At 43.5% G+C, this 22,500-nt stretch overlaps 4 protein-coding genes across 4 annotated transcripts in view; 2 read left to right on the forward strand and 2 right to left on the reverse strand.

Annotated features, from left to right (window-relative positions):
* Nucleotides 1-8,076, forward strand: part of LOC134183689 (uridine-cytidine kinase-like 1) — a 12,084-nt gene extending 4,008 nt beyond the window's left edge. The window contains 13 exon segments of the mRNA XM_062651276.1: nucleotides 1-96; nucleotides 149-220; nucleotides 2,862-2,917; nucleotides 3,011-3,086; nucleotides 3,153-3,210; nucleotides 3,304-3,369; nucleotides 3,473-3,605; nucleotides 4,979-5,072; nucleotides 5,255-5,437; nucleotides 5,837-5,944; nucleotides 7,638-7,695; nucleotides 7,763-7,861; nucleotides 7,923-8,076. The exon segment at nucleotides 1-96 is cut by the window's left edge and continues 14 nt beyond it. Coding sequence (XP_062507260.1) covers nucleotides 1-96; nucleotides 149-220; nucleotides 2,862-2,917; nucleotides 3,011-3,086; nucleotides 3,153-3,210; nucleotides 3,304-3,369; nucleotides 3,473-3,605; nucleotides 4,979-5,072; nucleotides 5,255-5,437; nucleotides 5,837-5,944; nucleotides 7,638-7,695; nucleotides 7,763-7,861; nucleotides 7,923-7,963 — 1,140 coding nt within the window. The 3' untranslated portion in view covers nucleotides 7,964-8,076.
* On the reverse strand, nucleotides 239-2,845 carry LOC134183686 (E3 ubiquitin-protein ligase MYLIP-like). The gene is made up of 4 exons (XM_062651273.1): nucleotides 2,318-2,845; nucleotides 1,707-1,900; nucleotides 1,145-1,537; nucleotides 239-1,078 (listed from the first exon to the last, which is right to left on the reverse strand). Exons 1-4 carry the CDS (start codon nucleotides 2,432-2,434, stop codon nucleotides 364-366), a joined length of 1,419 nt encoding a protein of 472 aa, XP_062507257.1. The 5' UTR covers nucleotides 2,435-2,845; the 3' UTR covers nucleotides 239-363.
* On the reverse strand, nucleotides 7,967-16,231 carry LOC134183685 (uncharacterized). Its single transcript, XM_062651272.1, has 11 exons — nucleotides 16,147-16,231; nucleotides 12,970-13,027; nucleotides 12,765-12,900; nucleotides 11,279-11,437; nucleotides 11,035-11,200; nucleotides 9,622-10,458; nucleotides 9,524-9,568; nucleotides 8,965-9,093; nucleotides 8,795-8,896; nucleotides 8,312-8,378; nucleotides 7,967-8,203 (listed from the first exon to the last, which is right to left on the reverse strand). The coding sequence occupies exons 2-11, from the start codon at nucleotides 13,017-13,019 to the stop codon at nucleotides 8,122-8,124; spliced, it is 1,773 nt and encodes a 590-aa protein (XP_062507256.1). The 5' UTR covers nucleotides 13,020-13,027; nucleotides 16,147-16,231; the 3' UTR covers nucleotides 7,967-8,121.
* A 111-nt stretch (nucleotides 16,232-16,342) lies between these two features.
* LOC134183115 (microtubule-actin cross-linking factor 1, isoforms 1/2/3/4/5-like) overlaps nucleotides 16,343-22,500 on the forward strand; it is a 41,297-nt gene continuing 35,139 nt past the window's right edge. The window contains exons 1-6 of the mRNA XM_062650580.1: nucleotides 16,343-16,666; nucleotides 16,821-16,882; nucleotides 16,947-17,036; nucleotides 17,636-17,713; nucleotides 21,951-22,043; nucleotides 22,104-22,273. Of these exons, the coding sequence (XP_062506564.1) occupies nucleotides 16,588-16,666; nucleotides 16,821-16,882; nucleotides 16,947-17,036; nucleotides 17,636-17,713; nucleotides 21,951-22,043; nucleotides 22,104-22,273 (572 nt within the window). The 5' untranslated portion in view covers nucleotides 16,343-16,587. The remainder of the gene's footprint in view (nucleotides 16,667-16,820; nucleotides 16,883-16,946; nucleotides 17,037-17,635; nucleotides 17,714-21,950; nucleotides 22,044-22,103; nucleotides 22,274-22,500) is intronic.

Here is a 22,500-nt window from a genome sequence, read left to right on the forward strand (position 1 = left end):
GAGCTTTTGATTGAGACATTTGAGAAGCTGAAAGAAGGTAAGAATGTGCAGATACCGATCTATGACTTCTCCACTCACAGCCGGAGCAAAGCGCACGTAAGTTGTGAATCATGTTGGTGACGAGAATGTCGACAATGTTTGTCAACAGAGGAACATCTATGGTGGTGATGTGGTGATTTTCGAAGGCATTCTCGCGTTCGCAAACAGACGGCTTACAGAGGTGGGTCACAGTGTGGGTCTCTGTGTTCTCATGTATTTGGTATTCAAATAATATTAGTAGAAATGGCTACTTATGCTAGAAATCTAGACTCCGTGATTAGGTGATTAGTTAGTATTTAGTTCGATGTGAGTCTGTCATCGAGCCTACATGATAGGCAGATAGAGCTGCTGCAGTAGGTGAACGTGTGCTCTGCATATTGGACACGATTTGCATCGCAGTGCACACGATCTGCAGCATACAGCGTGGCCACACGGACAGAACACGGTGTCTAGCATCCTCGCCATGCAGACCTTACACTCCAAGTTGGATCTGGACATCGAAACGGGTTGATCGATGCTTTCCGATGAGCTTGTGAGATCGGTTGAGCTTCCAAGGTTCATCGAGTTTGTCTCCATGCTGTTGCTTCTCTCTCTGTGTGTGTGAGAGTGAGAAGTAAGCGGTGACGTGTTTCTATTGAGAGCCAAGTGTTCCTCGGAGATATAGATATCGTCGAAGTCGTTGAATTGTGTTACACTGTATTGTCGTTGTTGGTAGAGTTTGTCCCAGTAGACGAAGAACGCTTCTCTGGACGTACGAGTGACGTCGTACTTGTAGATTCGTCGATGGCTCTTCCACTGGGAGTACAACTTGCTTCCAATGGTGTCCACACAACTCGCAAATCGAGGGGTCTCAGTGAAGTTAACCTTCAAGCGATGATAAAAGATGTGACGCTCGGTGATCGCTCGTTCCAAATTCGCTGCCGACTCGTTCGATCGCAAGTAGAACGACTCCTTCCTCAGCTTGCCATCTTCAACCTGATATGCCACGTTTATTTGCTTGCCGTTTGCTGTTGCAAAAGTGACTTCTTTTAGTGGAAATCTAGAATAGAATTAGCGGGAAGTCAGTCACCACAAAAGTCTGAAAATAGATTTGATATCCTCCTACCCACGCTCTGTCTGTCCTTTCCTATTGACAAAGTATAAGTCTCTCATTCCCAACTCGATCGCGATTCTCTCGTTGTTCTTGTTCGCATCGAGTGTGTGTGTCTCGACTCCATAAGCTGGATGATCAGCAATGATCTTGAGGAACTCGTTGATCGCCTCCTGTCGAGTATACTGACTAATCCGAATTCGCTGCAGAGTAACGGCAGTCTCCAACGACTCGCTCCACTCTCCCTCCATACAGTAGCACCGATGGGTTGCTCCTCGATTCGGATTCGAACCAAACCCAAAGTCTGTATGTGATGCGAGAGCGACGAGGCGCGCCAAGCTGTTGCTGTCCGAGAATCGAAACTTTCCAGTTCTCAAGTGGCGCTTCAGATCGTGATAGAATCGAGACCTGGGACAGACAAAAAGATTTAGTGGGCGTGGCATGACTAGAGGCATCATGTCTATTGCATCGCTCTGGCCTCCCACATAAACATTCGGAAGCTTACCAAACAAGTTAGCATCCGAAAACATGGCCGCCTCATGCATTTTTCTAAAGGTCGCAAACCACCATTACATACCTGGTTCTGTCCTGCAGCAGCTGTGATGGATTGACAAAGAACTTCACTCTCAGCTCGAACGTGTACGGCTCGCGTGCATGCTCTCCCACTTGTAATCGGATGGAGTTGCGGAGGTTGAGCCAAACGCGTCCGTCCGGCCCTGTGTAGCTGAGACCGAAGTAGTCGCGCTCGACAAGACCCAACACATCACACACCTGTGCACACACCAAAAAGGCAATGATCAAGCCATCAAGCCAACGACCATGCAATTAACCCCACAGGCAGTGACTGCAGCTAGCCAGTGATCATGCATGCAAGCACCCCACCAAGCCAGAGATCAACCCACGAAGTCAGAGATCAATTGACCAAGTCGGAGATCAACTCACCAAGCCAGAGATCAACTTACCAAGGCAATGATCATGCAACCAGACAGGCAGCGACTACAACAAGCCAGTGATCATGCATGCATGCAACCCACCAAGCCGGAGATCAACCCAACAGGCAGCTAGTACAACAAGCCAACGACCATACAACCCACCAAGCCAACGATCAACCCAAAATCCAATCGTCGACCCCATAGATCCGACCAGACACACACCAACAGCCAGTCACATGCTCGTCTCTACACCCACCTTGTTGAGCAGCTCGTGCCCGGTCGCATGCTTCGACACGAAGCACTGAATCACGTCGCACTCGGACCAGAACTCGGTCACAATACAGCAGAGAGAGCTCGACATCATCGACATCATCACACAACACACAGCCAGCCCGAGCAAGGAACTAGCGCACCCACTCAACCTACTCCCTTATATCCCTCGCTCACTTCCGGGTCTGCACCACAACTTCTAATTCGATTACGTGTATATTGCGTACACCGAGAATAGCTCGAGGATGCGAACTACTGGTGGGCGGGTATTTTTAGACTTGAGAACGGACGCAATTAGACGCGCAACTTCCAAAGACAAACTCTCGAGCAAACGTGTCCGCTCGGATGCTACCGGCACTCGTGCGTCTACACGTCGAGTTTTAATTAATATCCGTAATTGAAACTGCACTCATCATAATATACAATCCAATTCACATTCTCATGCACAGTACACCATTAGACCAACCCGGAAGTGGTTTGGCCCCTAAGAAATCTAGACACTTATGGTGTTGTGGTTTTAATTTTTCCAGCTGATGGACATGAAGGTGTTCGTGGATACTGATGCTGACACGAGGCTATCCAGAAGGTCATCATGTTAGCTTGCCTACTGCGTCACTGATGACTCAGTGGTGTGAGATTTGAGGTCGTGTGTGTGTATGTCACTGCGTCTGTCTATTAGATTGCGGAGGGATATTGCAGAGCGAGGACGCGACCTGCAGAGCGTGCTGCATCAGTACAAGAGATTTGTGAAGCCGGTCAGTGCGTAGGGTATGCATGCAAAGTGCTTGTAGACTGAGAGTGTGTTGGGGCGTGATGTGCAGGCCTTCGATCAGTTTATTGCTCCCATGATGAGGCATGCAGACATAGTCGTACCTCGAGGTAAGACACACCCACCCACCCACACACACACACACACACACACACACACACCTCATGCTACACAACCAATTGCATGATGATTGGGCTTTGCAGGTGGTGAGAATGAGGTTGCTATTGATCTGATTGTGCAACATGTGCAGAAGAAATTGAAAGAGGCAGGTGCTCGTTGACTACACAAAATTGCTTGTGAATCTAATTTGTCACCCTGATTATACACAGAGAGGTGAAGAGCTGAGGTTTGAGTTTGAGGTGATGGTCAGAGTTCTATGAAGTTGGAGTCATAACAATGTTACTAGGTCTAAGCTGGTGTCAGCCTATCAAGGGCAGAAGCACCCCAACAGCCTGCACCAGGTCCCATCAACCCCACAGATTCAAGGGATTCACACCACAATCAGGTAAGGAGGGGCGGACCACTCACCCCAAATACTCAGTAGTGACCATACAGTCAGTGTTTGAGGCTTTAGTGTGACTAGAAAAAAAAGATGAAGAAGGGAATGAACGTCTAGTGCATGACATCTGTTGCACATTCCTAGTGTATTGGTCTGTGGTTGTCGTTACATTATTGCTTGTCAAATGAGGATTGACCATTAGGTTTTTGATTGACCACTATGATTCTAGATCTGTGGAGCACTATCGTGCCTATACACACATTTTTGTACACGAAAATGGCATGTAGTGTACTGGTGGTGGTGGTGGTGGTGGTGTGTGTGTGTGTGTGTTTGTTTGTTGCTGTTTCTCTGTTGCTTGGACATGCCTAAGTTGTGTCTACATGATGTATCCATCTGTCTGGCATCATTTCCAGCCCCAAAATTATAGATTTACACAACATGTGGAGCAACTCATGTTTCAAGCAGTTCTTAACTATCTTGCCTACACACGTTTTTTGTACACAAAAATGGCATGTAATACTGTTGTGTGTGTTACTATTTCTCTGTTGCTTGGACATGCTTCAGTTGTGTCTACATGATGCATCAGTCTGGCATCATTTCCAGCCAAAGTAAATTATAGATTTATAACGTGTCTGGCTTAGCTTATCAGTGCCTTCCAGATCTATCTATCTATCTAGATGTTTCAAGCAGTTCTTGACCATCTTAGAAATAACGATACCAAGTGTGTGTGTGTGTGTGTGTGTGTGTGTGTGTGTGTGTGTGTGGTGTGTGTGTGTGTGTGTGTGTGTGTGTGTGTGTGTGTGTGTGTGTGTGTGTGTGTTATTGTTTCTCTGTTGCTTGGACATGCCTCAGTTGTGTCTACATCTACAGGATGTATCCATCTGGCATCATTTCCACCCAAAATATTTCTAGATGCACTGATAACTGTCCCCAGATAAATCCAGTTTACTAAAGAGCTGATAAGATGTCAAGAGCAAGGCATGTCTTCCACACTATTAGTACTCATGTCCGACACTCATCCCTTTCTATGTTCGTATACAGCTGTGAGGCCACCCTGTAGAGGTTACTCTAGCAAAGCACAAGTCAGTGACATAAACTGTAACTAATACTTCAGATATTTAATCAATCAGTAGATATCCTCAAGTGTGACTAGGTAATGCCTCATGGGTTCCTAGACAACAGACTTGAAATTGCATGCCATAACATCATTGTGTATCTTCAACTGAATAATGGAAAGGACAAGCAAACTGCCTGTTGAGTACTACTGTGTGCCTACAGGGATGGATACTAATGTGTTATGATGTAACCTCAGTAATGCACGTCAGTGGAAATAGAGAATGTTATGACATATTGGGTGTGAATTTTGTTTGTTTTTTTAGGAATAGGGATACTATCAGGGATGAGTTTGTTTTTTATTCCAAGCGTCTGGCACGGATCTTGATCGAATACGCACTCACTTTCCTACCGTTTGAGGTTTGTGTGTGTGTGTGTGCATGTGTGTGTGTGTGTGTGTGTGCATGTGTGTGTGTGTGTGTGCATGTGTGTGTGTGTGTGTGTGTGTGTGTGTGTGTGTGTGCACGTGTGTGTATGTGCAGGTGTGTGTCAATCCTTTCTCTACATACGTCTACTACTAGACATTTTGTTGGTGTGTATAGCCAACTGAAGTCAAGACGTCTCAGAGAACTATATACAAAGGTTGCAAGTTCAAAGGACAAGTGTGTGGTGTTTCTATACTACGAGCTGGAGAAACCATTGAGCCAGCACTAAAGTCTGTCTGCAAGGATGTGAAGATTGGCAACATATTGATTCAGACTAATCCTGTAAACGATGAACCAGAGGTAAGAAACAAACAGGCAGAAAGACAGACAAACAGACAGACAGACAGAGAGACAGACAACAGAAAGATGGACAGACAGACAGACAGACAAACAACAGATAGATGGACACACAGACAGACAGCTAGATGGACAACAGACAGATGGACAGACAGACAGATGGACAGACAGACAGGCAAACGGACAACAGACAGATGGACAACAGAAAGATGGACAGACAGACAGACAGACAGACAGATGGACAACAGATAGATGGACAGACAGACAGACAGACAACAGATAGGTGGACAGACACACAGACACATGCAAACACACACAAATCAACAGATACAGCCATAACACATAGACAAACACAGGGATACGAAATTAAATCAGTTGTTGAGGTTTCTCACCTATTGGTAGCTTCATTTCAAACAACTACCTCGGGACATCAGTCAGTATCATGTCATTCTCATGGACGCTACGATAGCCACCGGGGCGGCGGCACTGATGGCAATTAGGGTCCTTCTGGTAACGGCCATTTTTCGTTTCTTTACTCACCTATCTCGTCACTAAGTCTGTCTGTGTGTCTGTCCACCTGCCCATCATGTGGCAGTCACACCATGCATGAGGACATGTCTGTTTGTCTACCTGTCTGTCCTTCTGTCTGTCTGCTTGTGTGTCCTTCTGTCTGTCTGCTTGTGTGTCCTTCTGTCTGTCTGTCTGTCCTTCTGTCTGTCTGTCTGTCTGTCTGTCTGTCTGTCTGCCTGTTTGTCCTTCTGTCTGTCTGTCTGTCTGTCTGTCTGCAGGGTTGTCCCCAGCATACAAAAGGCACGTCGCTCCGCCATGCCTTGGCTTCCACTTGGTACAGGCCCGCCATGCTTTGCTGCATGAGTAGGCAGTGATTAGCTATGAAGACAACGAATGGACTTGTATTTGTATTTTGGGAAGTTGGAAGTTAGCAAGTAGTTCCTGGGATGCTTGGTTGGAAGATAAGACCAATTAGGACAAAGACTGCCATATGTATAAACTTAATTGTAATACAAGTACTCAAAGATAACAGTGGTTGTCACCACTGACCACTATTTAGGTCAGTATCTGTGATACAAACGACCTGGCCCTTCCTATCCTATGTACTACTGTCTGTTCCCCATAAGTGTGAACTTTGAAAATCATCAATATCTCCGCTGTTTTTTGGACTTCTCAATGATCTCATCTTGTTATTGTTAGAAACGGGCTAGGTCTGGCATTTCTGTTTATCAAATAATCTAAGCCTTTCCTATAAAGGAAACGGAACGAAAATACTTTTGCATTTCAAAGACAAATGGGTGGAGCAATGGTTATTATCCAATTATCTTGTAAGACCAAGGGATCAGCAACTGGAACAATTTAAGATAATTGGTATAACATGGTCCAACTGGAGCAGCTCTTAGTGCTCTAATGAACACACCTGGTGGGACCTCTACTTCATTACTCACTTCCCAGTTCACACTTACCAGGAATAGACAGTAGGTTCTCAGCTTCTTGAGGCCTGGAAATTTTCCATGAACTAAAAATAAACCACTTTGTTCATTTTGTGCCTGAGCATTCCATGACAACACAGTTTTGTGGCATCTGGGTATAAGCAAACCTCTCGTGGGGGAGGAACCATAAAAATTGGAATGGAGGGGGCAAAACTTTTAGGGTGGACGTGGTTATAACAATTTCCGCAGTGGTTTACAAAATCTTGGGGACACCCCTGGTCTGTCTACCTGCCTGCCTGTGTGTCCTTCTGTCTGCCTGCCTGTGTGTCCTTGTGTGTGGTGTGTGTGTGTGTGTGTGTGTGTGTGTGTGTGTGTGTGTGTGTGTGTGTGTGTGTGTGTGTGTGTGTGTGTGTGTCCCCTCCTGTCTGTCTGTCTACCTGTTTGTCTTTCTATCTGTCTGTCCATTCTTCTGTCTGTTTGTTTGTCTGTCTGTCCTTCTGTCTGTCTGTTTGTCCATCCTTTTGTCAGTTTGTCTGTCTGTCCTATGTCTGTCTGTCTGTTAGTCAGTCCTCCTGTCTGTCTGTCTGTCTGTCTGTCTGTCTGTCCTTCTGTCTGTCAGTCCTGTCTGTCTGTCTGTCTGTCTGTCCTTCTGTCTGTCTGTCCTGTCTGTCCTTCTGTCTGTCTACCTGTTTGTCTTTCTATCTGTCCGTCCATCCTTCTGTCTATTTGTCTGTCTGCCGCCTATGGACACTGAATTCTAGGACCACGACGTTCGTCCAGAAAACATCCTACTCGTCACTCTAATAGCAGCAGAATTAGGTACACACACCATCACCTCCCAACAAACTCACCAAACAACCACCCCTTCTAATAAACACCTCTACAGGTATCCACACGGTCGCGTATGCCTTTCCGGAGGTGAAAATCATCACAACAGCCGTAGATCCAATTGTAAACGAGCAGTACCACATCGTACCAGGAATCGGTAAACACCTAATACGTTCTGTCTACAAGTGGTGCACGAATGTCTTTCTGTCAATTTGTAGGGAATTTCGGGGATCGAATATTTGGAACTGGAGACTGGTAGAGAAGACTGCATCACATACTGCATTGCTTACATTTGCTTTTCTTTACAGTACAGTATTACGCAATTATGCGTGGTTTACCTGTTGATATCAAAATAGTACTTTGTGGGTTAGTGAGCCGTGAGTGTGTGGTACGGTAATCGATCTGTGTGTGTGTTCATCAACTGTCTGCTAGGAGTTTTTTCAGTTCGAGTTCTTCTTGGTGAAATTTGACCAACATGATGTGCTGGAGGAGGGATGTTCTGAAAATAGATGTGGGTTACTGGTGTGTGTGTGTGTGTGTGTGTGTGTGTGTGTGTGTGTGTGTGTGTGTGTGTGTGTGTGTGTGTGTGTGTGTGTGTCCATCCTACCTTAGCAATGGATTATTGATTCCAATTCGAACTAAAGACGAGTCTGTTAGACGCAATAGTACATGACCTGGAAAACAGCCAAGGTGAGGCACTAAAACTTATCTCTATCCATATGTCATTTATATGTTACTCAGCTGTCTGGCTGCCTGCCTGTCTGTTTGTCACTGTCTCTCTGTCTGTCTGTCTATCTGTGTGTCTGTCTATCTGTGTGTCTGTCTCTCTGTCCTTATGTCTGTCTGTCTATCTGTCTGTCAAATAACATTTCAAACATACATCTATAATACAATGCTAGCAAGGTAACTATATAAAGTTCTGTAACTACGAGAGTTTACTAGGACTAGATTTTAAAAACAAACAAACATGTAACATTTAAAAGAGAACAATGCACACTACCCGGAGCCAACTTAGTGGCTGAAAAACTGGGTAGAGCAATCTACAGTACAGTCAATGTCATTTGTCAGAGCTGAGATTTTTCTCACGTACCATTTACTTCATGCTTCTGAAATGCCAGGGCACAGTGCGGTGTATATTGTTCTCCTAAACTCTCTAACCAATCAGTTACATCAGCCTCCTGCCAATCATAAACTGCAAAGACGTTGAAGGCATATGATTTACATTGACGGAAAACGTTGAGTGGAGAAAGGCAAACTTACCTGAAGCTGGACGTGAAAGTTTCCTGCATTGTGTCTGGGTCTCTTGTTTACTGGAAACACTTTGCCTCAGCGAAGTGATGGCATCCATTATATGCTGTATATCAGCCTCACTAGTCATGCCCATGTCATCTGTAGTGATGTCATAAATAATCACATTAATTAAGAGATGCATACAATAGTGTATGAGACATGCATCCCTCCAATCGATAGTCTAATGTATTGTGAAATGCATCCCTCCAATACAATAGTCTAATGTATTGTGAGATGCATCCCTCTAATACAATAGTCTAGTGTATTGTGAGATGCATCCCTCCAATACAATAGTCTAGTGTATTGTGAGATGCATCCCTCCAATACAATAGTCTAGTGTATTGTGAGATGCATCCCTCCAATACAATAGTCTAGTGTATTGTGAGATTCATCCCTCCAATACAATAGTCTAGTGTATTGTGAGATGCATCCCTCCAATACAATAGTCTAGTGTATTGTGAGATTCATCCCTCCAATACAATAGTCTAGTGTATTGTGAGATGCATCCCTCCAATACAAAAACACTTACAGAGCGATTGCTTCTCTATTGCCAATAAATTTGCTCCAGAGACATCTACAACCCAACACCTCACACGTCAATACTAATTAAACATTAAATCACCATACCACGAAACTCCCGTTCATACTTCTTCATCCCAATTAATGACAGCCACACACCTACATCTACAGCACCCCATTGCCACACAACACTCGGCAGACTCACTGCACTCCCGTTCCTATCCGCACCGTTTCCTAGTTCACAAGCTATACCGTGTGGCCCAAACATTCCCTCCTGGACGACACTCCTGTTTGTGACGTCTACAGGTTTGACACAACAAGAGTGAATAACAAGACTAGACTCGTACATCATCGTGTCGTCACATATCAGCTTTGACATCGTGTTGTCTGATGTCTTGCAGCCGCTGCCTTCACAGTCGCTTGCACTGTCCATCTCTCTGTTTGCTTCTATTGATGCACACAGTGTTGATTCCACAAGCATTTCGGCTTTCGACCGCTTCACTTGTGGTAAAAACACATCACTGACGTCCATTTCTTCCATTTCATCTTGTTTGCCTCGTTTCCTGCTCGTTTGGATGACACCCGAAGCTTCCGGCATCTCAACAGCCTCATTGCTAGTTGTGCCCTCGTTTATGGGCACGTGCTGAACAACCTCATTGCCAACTATGCACTCGTCTACTTCAATTTTTTCTTCAATATCTGTTTGTCTGTCTGGCCACTGTTTTGTGATATCAACGGCATTCTCTATTGCTGCCATTACGATAATCTTTCCTATGCATTCTATTGTAGGAGGATGAGATCCGTTCTCTGAAGTTTGTAGGAGCAAGTGAGACAAACGACTGCTCAGAGTTTTGTTGCCTTTCTGCGGTTGGGTAGAGGTCACGACGTGAGCAGCGTTGGGGTTGTCGATAAGTGCGGGTTGGATGACAAATGTGTTGTGTGGTCCTAGAGTACAAGCATGTGTTATCGATGATGTGGAAAAATTACTGTTGCAAGTAAGCGTTTTTGTGTTGGTTTATTCTGAGATGTAGTATGGCACTTTTCCATTGATTCTTCTAATAGAGTTATCACTCTATCAACTGTCCATCAGTCCATCTTTGCCTGTCTGTCTATTTGTCTGTCCATCTGCCTGCCCGTCTGTCTGTCCATCTGCCAGTCTGTCTATCCGTCTTTCCGTCCATCTGTCTATGTGTCTGTCCATTTGTCTGTCTATTTGTCTGTCTGTCCATCTGTTTGTCTGTCCATTTGTCAGTCAGTCTCTGTCTGTGTGTGTGTCTGTCTGTCTGTGTGTGTGTCCGTCTGTCTGTCCATCTGTCTGTCTGTCTGTCCATCTCTCTGTCTGTCTGTCCATCTGTCTGTCTGTCTGTCAGTGCATCTGTTGTCTATTCCCTTGCTTGTGTTCAATTAATCTACCTTCCTATTTATTTAATTAACATCAAAGAGATTCATAACAACAACTAGCAAACAGCGCACTCCAGAACCAAACCATAAACAACAGCTGCACTACACATACACACCGACCTCTTGCCAAAAGAGCTTGCATCTCTTCTCCTTGAGGTGACAGCTTGATGTCAGGAGATAAGGATCTTATTTCCCTCAGGCTCTGAAGAGAAGCCAGATCTATCTCATCTTGAGCACTTGGCACTGTGTAGACGGGTGATGTAACATCCTTCCATGCCGGCAAGAACTGAAACACAAACAAAAGATGTAAACGGTTTAACAGACTGTCTGTCTGTTTGTCTGTATGTATGACGATGATCGATACCTGTACATGCTTTTCCTGCTGACTGTCTTCTTTCTCGACTGTCGATGTTTGGTCTGCATTCTGTGACTGTACAGTCAGAGTGAGAGGTGTGCCAGCGGTGTAGTAGATGATATTCACAACTGTATGATGATCAGCGGCATGTGTGTTGTGACCATTTAACTGTACAAAGGTAAAAGATGATTACCTTTTGTAGTGGAGACAACTGTTGATATTAGACTGATAAATGTGTGTGTGTGTGTGTGTGTGTGTGTGTGTGTGTGTGTGTGTGTGTGTGTGTGTGTGTGTGTGTGTGCGCACGCATGCATGTGCACATGCACATGTGTAATTATATAGGCACATGCCCTTTGTATAGTACATACATACATACATACATACTGTATTACACACACACACACACACACACACACACACACACACAGACACACACAGACACACACACACACACACAGACACACACACAGACACACACACACACACACACACACACACACACACACACACACACACACACACACAGACACACACACAGACACAGACACACACACACACACACACACACACACACACAGACACACACACACACACACACACACACACACACAGACACACACACACACACACACACACACACAGACAGACACACACACACACACACAGACACACACACAGACACACACACACACACACACACACACACACACACACACAGACACACACACACACAGACACACACACAGACACACACACACACACACACACACACACACACACACAGACACACACACACACACAGACACACACACAGACACACACACACACACACACACACACACACACACACACACACAGACACACACACACACACACACAGACACACACACAGACACACACACACACACACACACACACACACACACACACACACACACACACACAGACACACACACACACACACAGACACACACAGACACACACACACACACACACACACACACACAGACAGACACAGACACAGACACACACAGACACACACACCACACACACACCACACACACACACACACACACACACACACACACACACACACACACACACACACACACACAAACACACACACATTACATCATACATTTTTTCTCATGAGAGGTATCTCCTCCCATTACCAATTAGACTACTTATTTTACATACATACATACCTACATACATACATACATTTTTTTGTTTGTACATACATACATACATACATACATACATACATACATACATACATACCTAGATACATGCATACATAGATACTAAAAACAGACAGACGGTATACAGACAAACGGCCGGAATAACAATAACAATGGATAACTTCACACAGAAACACAAATCAAACAGACAGACGGACATCCTGATATACAAACAGACACACGGACATACGAATAAACAGATAAGACAGACGATTCACAGAGAACGAAATAGACACCGTCAGTACAAGTGTCACCTCCATGATAACGTCGCCTCCCCTCAAACCAGCCTTTTCAGCCACACTTCCCGCCTCGACTCGCTGCACGACGACAGGAGCACTGCCTTGCAGTGTAAACCCGTACCCACCATCACCAGCCTTCAGCGTCATCGACCTGCCAACGTCAGACACATAGACCGGAAGTCGCGCAAATTTGCAACATTGTAGCGAACGTGCGCGCGACCTGATTGGACGGTCGGACGTCAGTGTAGCAGCGTCGCTGTCGTCATCCATTGCGGTACCTGGAGAGAAACAAGATGGACGACATCAGTCGACATTCACTCGCTTCTAGGTGTTCGTCGCAATGTCTTACGCACGAGAGATAGAAAAGTATTAGAGGTATTGTAGTTGTCAACTTGGAAAACGAGAGTTGCTACACTAAAACTTATGCCGTCATTGATAACAATGCGCGTGAATACTTTAGGTTGGGATTCCGAGGATTGTATATACGGGGTTTGATCTCAGTTGGTCTGTGTATTCTAGACCACCTCGCGCATACAATGCAATTATTTTGGCATAATTTATTCTCTACTATAAAAACATGTTTAATTAATACGCTAATTATAGACGTCAACACAACATTTGTGTACGTACTAACTTCTTATCTGACTTCCTGTCAGTGTATACATGTTCCATATTTGGTAATACAGCAGGGTGGATATCTAAGCCTACGTAACTCGCACTAGACAATGACGTCATTACATTTGCGGCTTAGATGTGTGTGTTGATGTTGTTTGCAAATATATTTGTCGCCAGCTGACGCGACTATTTTTGTTGCCGCATGTTGTTGCGGAGCGACCTACTGTCTCCCTATGAGTGTGAACTTAGAAAATCATCAATATCTTCGCTGTTTTTCGGACTTTCGCGATGATCTCGGTATCGTTAGACACCTCTAGGTCTGGCATTTCTGTATATATATATAAATGTAAAAGTAAAAATAAAAAAAAAAAAAATTTATTATATATAAAAAAAATATATATATATATATATATATATATATATATATATATATATATATATATATGATGATGATGATGATGATGATGATGATGATGATGATGATGATGATGATGATGATGGCATGTCCACTGATAACAGTGATGACTCTCTTTAGTGTCCTCTGTGTCTCTGGTGGGATTTAACACCTGCTTTTGAACGGCATTCCTTTCCACAAGATTGGCAAACAAATGACTTGTTGGTAGGAACAATTTGTTCTTTTCGTTTCTGACGTTGAGCTTGAAGATGTCTAATACGATTTTCTTCAAACTGTTGGAGTGATGAATGGCAGAGAGATCTCCAGTTTCTTCTATCACTGGATAGTTTCTCAAACTGCAGGAAGTCAATCCCACAAGATTTCATATTAGCCTTGATAGAATCTTTATAACGTAATTTAGGACCACCTTGATGACGATGGCCCTGTTCCAGTCGACCAAAAAGGAGTTGTTTGGGAATTCTATCATTGGGCATTCGAGACATGTGACCAGCCCAGCGAAATTGACATTTCATAACAAAAGATTCAATGCCACTGATGTCACAACGAGATAACACTTCTGTGTTGGGTATATAGTCAGTCCACTGGATTCCACATATGCGGCGAAGACATCGCAGATGAAAACTCTCCAAACTTTTGAGGTTACGACGAAGAAGGGTTCATGACTCGCATCCGTACAATAGAACTGATAAGACTACTGCTTTGTAAACTGCAACCTTCGTGGTCAGTTTGATTTCATGCCTTTGCCAGAGTCTGTTGTACAATTTACCAAAAGCAGCACTGGCCTTTGATATCCTATGAGAGACATCTGCATCAACAGTTGCATTATTCGAAAGGAAACTACCCAAATACTTGAAATTGCTGACATAAGACAATGGGTGATCACCAATCATAACTGGAGGAGGGTTATAGTTTGAGCCTGGACGTGGTTGAAAAAGCACTTCTGTCTTTTTCAAGCTGATACTCAAGCCAAAACGTTTAGTTGATCTGTCTAAGCAGTTGACAATGTATTGAATGTCTTCATATGTGTGACCAACTAATGCGCAATCGTCAGCAAACAAGAGTTCTCTCAGTAGACTCTTAGAAACCTTTGTTTTGGCTTGTAAGCGTCTGAGATTGAATACACCTCCAGTAGTTCTAAACTCAACTCGAACACCCTCTCGGATGTTCTTGAAGGCATCATTTAAAACCACGGAAAACAAAATGCTAGAAAGAGTAGGTGCCCTGTTTCACTCCGTCGTTTACTGCAAACATTTCTGACTTTGACCCATCCTCGACAACACAAGCCATCATACCAGTATGAAAGGCTTTGATTAGATTCACAATCTTTACCGGGCAGCCAAGCCTCAAAAGGACTTTCCATAAGCCAGTTCTATCAACCGAGTCAAACGCTTTGACCAAGTCAATAAAGACCATAAATAGATCCACGTGCTGTTCACGACACTTTTCTTGAAGCTGCCTGGCTGAAAAGATCATGTCGGACGTACCACGACCAGAACGAAAACCACATTGGCTTTCAGGAAGGATACTCTCTGAAAAGTTTGAGACAAGACGATCAAGAAGAACTCTGGTCATAATTTTGCCAGCAACAGACAACAAAGAGATCCCACGGTGATTGTTGCAGTCAGATTGACTACCTTTTTTCTTGTATAGATGGATTATGTTGGCATCTTTAAAGTTCTATATATATACTGCTGGGCATGGCAAGGCCTACAGATTAGGATTAGGCATATATATATATATATATATATATATATATATATATATATATATATATATATATATATATATATATATATATATATATATATATATATATTATAACAAACTACTAACAGGCAAAACCGGCATTATAGTTTGTTATAAAATATAATATTATTTCTCTCTCTCTCTCTCAAAAAAAATAAAAAATAAAAAATAATATATATATATATATATATATATATATATATATATATATATATATATATATATATATATATATATATATATATATATATATTATAACAAACTACTAACAGGCAAAACCGGCATTATAGTTTGTTATAAAATATAATATTATTTCTCTCTCTCTCTCTCAAAAAAAATAAAAAATAAAAAATAATATATATATATATATATATATATATATATATATATATATATATATATATATATATATATATATATATATACGTACGGAAGGAAAATACTTTTGCAAATCAAAGACAAATGAGTGGAGCAATGGTTATTATCCAATTATCTTGTAAGACCAACAAATCAGCAACTGAAACCATTTAACATAATTGGTGTACAGCAACTGAAACCACTTAACATAATTGGTGTACATGGTTCAACTGGAGCAGATCTTAGTGCTGTATATGAGCATACCTGGTGTGATCTCTACTTCATTACTCACTTCCGAGTTCACGAGGAGTAGACCGTAGAGAAACACAGGCGCCTGAGAATGTGTGTGAGGTGTCTAGAATTAGAGTGACTAATTTGACAAAAAAACCGACTCAAAATTGCAGTGCCTGTCATGTCCTGCCTCACTTGTCGGGTACTTCCGGTTACAACATTTTGATTTTATTTATTCATTCATTCATTCATTCAGTCATTATTCATTCATCACCATAGAAACCACGCTACTCATATCTACACTCTGACAAATTCTTCACTTTTGTTTTCATTTTTATTTATCGCCATAGAAACGTCTCGCATTCTGATTGGTTGCGCTACGCATACGTAACAAAATTCCGCGGGCTTCGCATCACTTCGCACTTCAAGGTGCGCGCCATCGTCCACCTCAGCACCTCGACGTGTCACTCTCTCATGTCATCACAACGTAGATTCTCGCCCGCAGTCGCGTCGTCAAGCGTTGGAATGGAGCAAGCGGTCAACCGGCTCGCAGGTAGGGCCGCAGGCTGCTCTGTCGACCGCCACCACGCGCCAACTGCGTGCTTGGCGGATAGGCAGAGCGTCTCGCTCTGTGTTTGGCGCGGTTTATGGGACCCCGGACGTATTTCTCTCATGTTTCTCATTTCTCTTATGTGTCGCTTGTCTAGACGAACGGGACACCGTGCAGAAGAAGACGTTTACGAAATGGGTGAATAAGCATTTAGGCAAGGTAGAGTGTGTTGGTTTCTGTTGCGTCGTTTCGTGGTTGATGTTTAGTGCTGGTTGGTGCGTAGGCGGGGCTTGAGGTGAGGGACTTGTTTCAGGATTTGAGGGATGGACGCAAGCTGTTGAAGCTGCTGGAGATGTTCACGGGAGAGAAACTGGTCGGTTGAGTTGGAGATGAGTGTTTTTGTGGAAAATTGAGTTGTGATGTTTGGTTGATATTAATAAATTAATGTTTGAAGCCTTTTTGTGGTTTTAAACAAAACAGCACACGCATTAATGTTTTTGTTTGGTTAGTTTTTGTTTGTTGAATGATGATGACCCAACAAGATTCACACACACACACACACACACACACACACACACACACACACACACACACACACACACACACACACACGTGACACACACACCACGTTTCAGCTTTTGATGTGCCTATCAGCAGCTAATTCAAATCAAATTCAATGGACATTTCAAATGCCTGGCTGAGAAAATACAGTAATCACTGCATGGATATCTACACACAAGAGTTGTAGGCATGTTGTGTGTGTGTGTGTGTGTGTGTGTGTGTGTGTGTGTGTGTGTGTGTGTGTGTGTGTGATGAGAAAACAACTGTACAGTCTGCTTTCTTATCCGATCGGTTTTGTGTACCACAACAGTAGCCAACTATATCAGTATCCATGTCATCTCGTTTGTCTGCATAATATTTATATTTCGTTGTTGAAGAGATCAAGTTCGACTGAATTGTGTGTATTTATAGACACCAGAGAAAGGAAGGATGAGGTTTCACTTCATGCAGAACGTGGCAAATGCACTCAAGTGCCTGACAAGACACAAGGTACTGTACACATTGAGCTAGTCTCACGTAGCCAAGTATGACGCCGCAGAAAGGGTCTGGCTACGTGAGACTAACATTGAGCATGTACATTTGGATACGTATGAACGTATGATCACCTGTAAAGTACGTGCTTCTTGTTTGTGTAACTGAGATCTTACAAGTAAGCTCTTGTTTGTCTTCGTATTGTAGCATTTTCTGCATTTATGTCACATGCAGGGCCTAGACTCTAGTCTACAATAGAAATGATGAAGAGTTCTTGTGTTTTATGTATTTTATTTTTGTTGACAATATACAGTGGCGTAACTAGTGGGGTACAAAAGGTGGTTTCCAGTAAAATTGGAAGGCATGATTTTATAGAAACATAAATGGACATCAAGTTCCAGTATTTCTGCTGGAAATTTTTGGTTAGTAGCCACTTGGCTAAATGAGCTTGTTCATTTGTAGTCAAGCACATTATTTCAGAGCCAAGAAAAATTACCCACACGTCAAACATCTAACAATCTAAAAGACAATAATTACTATTAATTCAAGTTTAACCTTAAAGCCCGGTTCACAGTACGACGCTGGCACAGCGTCCTGGACGCTGACAAGGACGCTCATACAAGCGTCAGCGACGACGCTGGCGCTGTACCATTCACAGTATTGCGTCTGATGAGCGTCCATTGCACAGAGAATAGACTGTGACAGTCGTCTGGCGCTGCAAAGTAACCACGTGTGTACAATGTACTCGCGTCAGACATGGACGACGAAGTTTTGCTTTTGTTGTGCTGCTGCGCCGTAGTCTCGATCAAGCGTTTTCTTTCATCCTTATGTCCTTGTAGTCCTTTGACTGAACTTGCCAAATGCAGGGAAAACCACGCACACACTCAATGAAAACTTCCATCGACGAATCAATGATGTGAGCGAATAGAATATCCCGGATCCATCCAGTGACTGACTTTCGATTGGTTGAAACGGAGCACGTGATGTCATCGGATGCTGGGTCACTTCCGGCTAGGACGCTCGATTAGAACTTTTCTCTATTCGAACGTTGTGGATGCTCGCCTAGTGTCGTGCGAGCGTCACGGACCCTGACATGTTTACAGTGTGACACTGACGCTCGCTCATCGTCAGCGTCCAGGACGCTCGCACAACGCTCGTGCCAGCGTCGTACTGTGAACTGGGCTTAAGTTTCATTCCTTCTATACTCAGCATGCATCATCAAAATTTGGTATCATTGAGGTCACTATTAAATGTCATCTTCCTCGTGCTTTTTACCATCGGTCTGCTTCCGTTTTTCTTCTGCAATCGTCAGAACCATGACTGTCATCTTCACTGCGTATTTGTAGTTCAACGCTTACAAGATCCATACGCAGAGGGCCCACTATGTGTTGGACATAAACAGAGCATGTGTGGTAGATCCGCCTTTTGGTCCTTAGAGCTCTAATGTGTTGCACTAATTGCCATTTGTAATGCGCTGTAGCGACTGTGTTTACAAGATCTGATCTAGAGAAAGGCGTACATGGTACACTGTAACAGCTAGCCAAATTGGCAAGGAGGCATTACCAGTTTATCGCCTGCAACTTCTATTTGTAGCATTTGGCTAGTTGGCGATCGTCCAGTGGAAACACTGTCATCAACGGCTAAGAAAAAAGCTACACATGTAACTCTAGAGTGCGTATTAGCTAAGCAGAAATGACAGCAACTGAGTTGTACATGTACAATGTACAGTGATTCTTGTGTACAGCTTTTATTTGTGAACATGGCTTGTCACTAAACAAACACCAGGTAAGTTAGCTAGCTAACAATGTTACAAACACCAGATAACCAACAATGTGTCATTGCTTACTCTTGATAGATCACTGGATGATTGTCCGTGGTCCAAAGAGGTTGAATAATGAACTTGAAGAGTGCTAGATCAGAGAACCTCTCTTAACCCATTGTGGGCCGCAAAGATGCTGACTTTATCCTATCTTCTCCTAGCACTAGCTGAGACCTTATGTACTCATAATTAGGTACTGGCCATGTACAAACTATTTGTATATATAGCAATGCTGCAATTGTATGTGGGACAGAGATGATTCAGCCAGCCAATTTGCTCATGACAAAGAACTTAAGAAGTTTGGCATGTGTGTGTGTGTGTGTGTGTGTGTGTGTGTGTGTGTGTGTGTGTGTGTGTGTGTGTGTGTGTGCGCGCATGCGTGTGTGTGCATGTGCGCGTGTGTGTGTGCCATATGTGTGTGTGTGTGCGTGTGTGTTTGTGTCACGTGTGTGTGTATGTCACGTGTGTGTGTGTGTGTGTGTGTGTGTGTGTGTGTGTGTGTGTGTGTCACGTGTGTGTGTGTGTGTGTGTGTGTGTCACGTGTGTGTGTGTGTGTGTGTGTGTGTGTTTGTGTGTTTGTGCACGCCTGCATTCAGAAGGTTTGCGTGGTTTCCACACAACAGGAAACTAGTGCTAGTTATGCCACTGGTTTTACAATATCTTAAGTGTAGTGCGTATGTCCATTGCATTATTCAACGTACCTGTCAGACTGTTTGTTACACTTATTCTCTCTGTGTTGTGATTGGTTATAAGACATAAGACTGCGGATACGATGTCCACTATCCTAGGGAAGTGTGGTTCTCAACAATGCATTCGTAAATTCTGGAGAGATTAACGAGTTTAGTGAAAATTTCTCGTGGGACATTGATTAGTGATGTTACCTGCTTCAGTGTTCTCCCCAGAATATCTCAAAGGCGTGGCGGTGTAGGCGTGGCTAAATGGAATGCACTTGTGGGCGTGAATGTTTCAAACGTAGGCGTGGTCATCTGAGTGACGTTTGCTGGCTTTGTGGTGCAGTGCTAGAGCAACATAGGGTGCTTGTGTTTGGTCTAAAACGTTAGCTGTACAACATTTCTATGCGTGGACAGAGTACAACACAAGCAAGCTATCACTAGCCTTCTAGCTAGCGCCCCACGTTTTATCCGGGCTACTTTGTAATCTGCATACATGCCGAAAACCTGCGCCTCCCAAAATATTGCAAGCCAATCCAAATCACAAAATCGATTTTAATAGCTTTAGTTAGTAACTTAGCACTAGTAGACAAGTTCACTAAGCAGTCGGTGACAATTTTCCATGCCGATATCGACGCTAGTAGACGTTCGCAGCGTATCGGCATGCTCGCGGAGATCTACAAGATTTTCGAAACTGTGACCGTGTCTACAGTAACCTGAGCAATGCTTTCGCTAACTTTGGGTTTGGGCCGATGCTGTTCAAGTGCGTTTTGGCGTCTGTAGTCAGTGCATTGTCTTACATCCTGTGTAGGGTAACGCCTCCCAGATCGGCTTCCGTAGGTGCCAAAAACGCCACTAGAAGAACGAGAAATTGGGCTATCACTTCAACAACACAATTTGACGCATTGATGTACTTTGTCTTGCAACTTTGTATTCTCTCAACGCACCAATAACGACTGCACGGCACAAACGGCTGCCGAGGGCGTGGCTCACATACGGATTGGAATGTGGACGAATACGCCACCAAATGACGTCGGATCACATTCGAAACAACGTCATAAGTATATTTTGGGCATAGCGATCTCTATGACGTTGCTTTTGGACTTTCCACAACAACAACAGGTGTTTAGTCGCATAAACAAGAACCCAATCCACTGGTCTCGCCTAACACATAGATAGTAAGGCGTGACAGGCATCAGTCAAGGCGTGGCGGACATAAGTCAAGGCATGGCGGCATTAGTTAGGGGATGGCGGGATTGGGCGTGTCCTTGTAAAATTTAGCCACGTCTTGAGATGCCTGGGGAGAACACTGCTGCTTTCAACTATACCCTAAATAGGCCCATCATAATAGTCAACAACTGCAGATCGTGAGATTCTGAATGTTCTAATGCAGACAGTATTGCAGACTAGTTGACGGCAATCGAGTTTCTTTGTTATATGTGAGGTGGTGTGAGCCTCATTTCTCGACTTGTGTGTGACGTTTATGCAGCTTTGGTGATTTCCTTATTCAGGCGAATGGCAGCGTAACACACGAGAGTTTAGAAACGACGGCAACTCAAGAGTGTGTTCTATCTTATTCCATCTTTCTCTGTAATGTAACACGACATGTAACGATTACAATCGCACGAATTCTTGACATAAACATGTCAAGAGTGTTGTAGACAAATTGCTAACATTGAATACTTTAAAACACATTACAACTGTCATTGAACAAAACACGAACATTTCCGTATCTAGACTTGATAATCTTATTGATATCAATTAGGTGAAAGTCGTGAATATTCATCCGGAGCACATCGTGGACGGAAATCCCAAGATAACGCTTGGGCTTATCTGGACTCTGATTTTACACTTTCAGGTGACATTTGCGTGTCGTTCGGGTTTCGTTTGTTTTCCCGATTTATAAACGTGTTTACAGATTTCAGAGATCGCTGACAGTGCAGCTCCTGAGTCGTCGTTGTCAGCTAAAGAGTCGGTGCTGAAGTGGTGTCAGACGGTGACGGAAGGATATCCGAACGTACGAGTGCTCAACTTCACAACAACATGGAGAGATGGAATGGCATTTAATGCGGTCATTCACAGGCACAGGTAGCAGACTATCAATGCATTTGTTGGTCGGTTGTACGGACGATTTGTCTGGCTATGTGTCTGTCTATATGTCTGTCTATGTGTCTGTCTATGTGTCTGTCTGTGTGTCTGCCTATGTGTCTGTATGTGTGTCTGTCTGTGTGTCTGTCTATGTTTCTGCCTATGTGTCTGTCTGTGTGTCTGTCTATGTGTCTGTCTATGTGTCTGTCTATGTGTTTGTCTATGTG

This window comes from Corticium candelabrum, chromosome 8, assembly GCF_963422355.1.
Source record: "Corticium candelabrum chromosome 8, ooCorCand1.1, whole genome shotgun sequence".
NCBI lineage: Eukaryota > Metazoa > Porifera > Homoscleromorpha > Homosclerophorida > Plakinidae > Corticium > Corticium candelabrum.

Excerpts from the sequence above, each read along its gene's own strand:
- LOC134183686 (XM_062651273.1), bottom strand. The coding sequence starts at position 2,434 with ATGATGTCGATGATGTCGAGCTCTCTCTGCTGTATTGTGACCGAGTTC. Across the intron at positions 1,538-1,706 it reads CTGCTGCAGGACAGAACCAG|GTCTCGATTCTATCACGATC; the intron begins GTATGTAATGGT and ends TGTCTGTCCCAG. Across the intron at positions 1,079-1,144 it reads AAAGGACAGACAGAGCGTGG|ATTTCCACTAAAAGAAGTCA; the intron begins GTAGGAGGATAT and ends ATTCTATTCTAG.
- LOC134183685 (XM_062651272.1), bottom strand. The coding sequence starts at position 13,019 with ATGGATGACGACAGCGACGCTGCTACACTGACGTCCGACCGTCCAATC. Across the intron at positions 11,438-12,764 it reads GAGGCGACGTTATCATGGAG|TTAAATGGTCACAACACACA; the intron begins GTGACACTTGTA and ends ACCTTTGTACAG. Across the intron at positions 9,094-9,523 it reads AATAGAGAAGCAATCGCTCT|ATGACATGGGCATGACTAGT; the intron begins GTAAGTGTTTTT and ends ACATCACTACAG.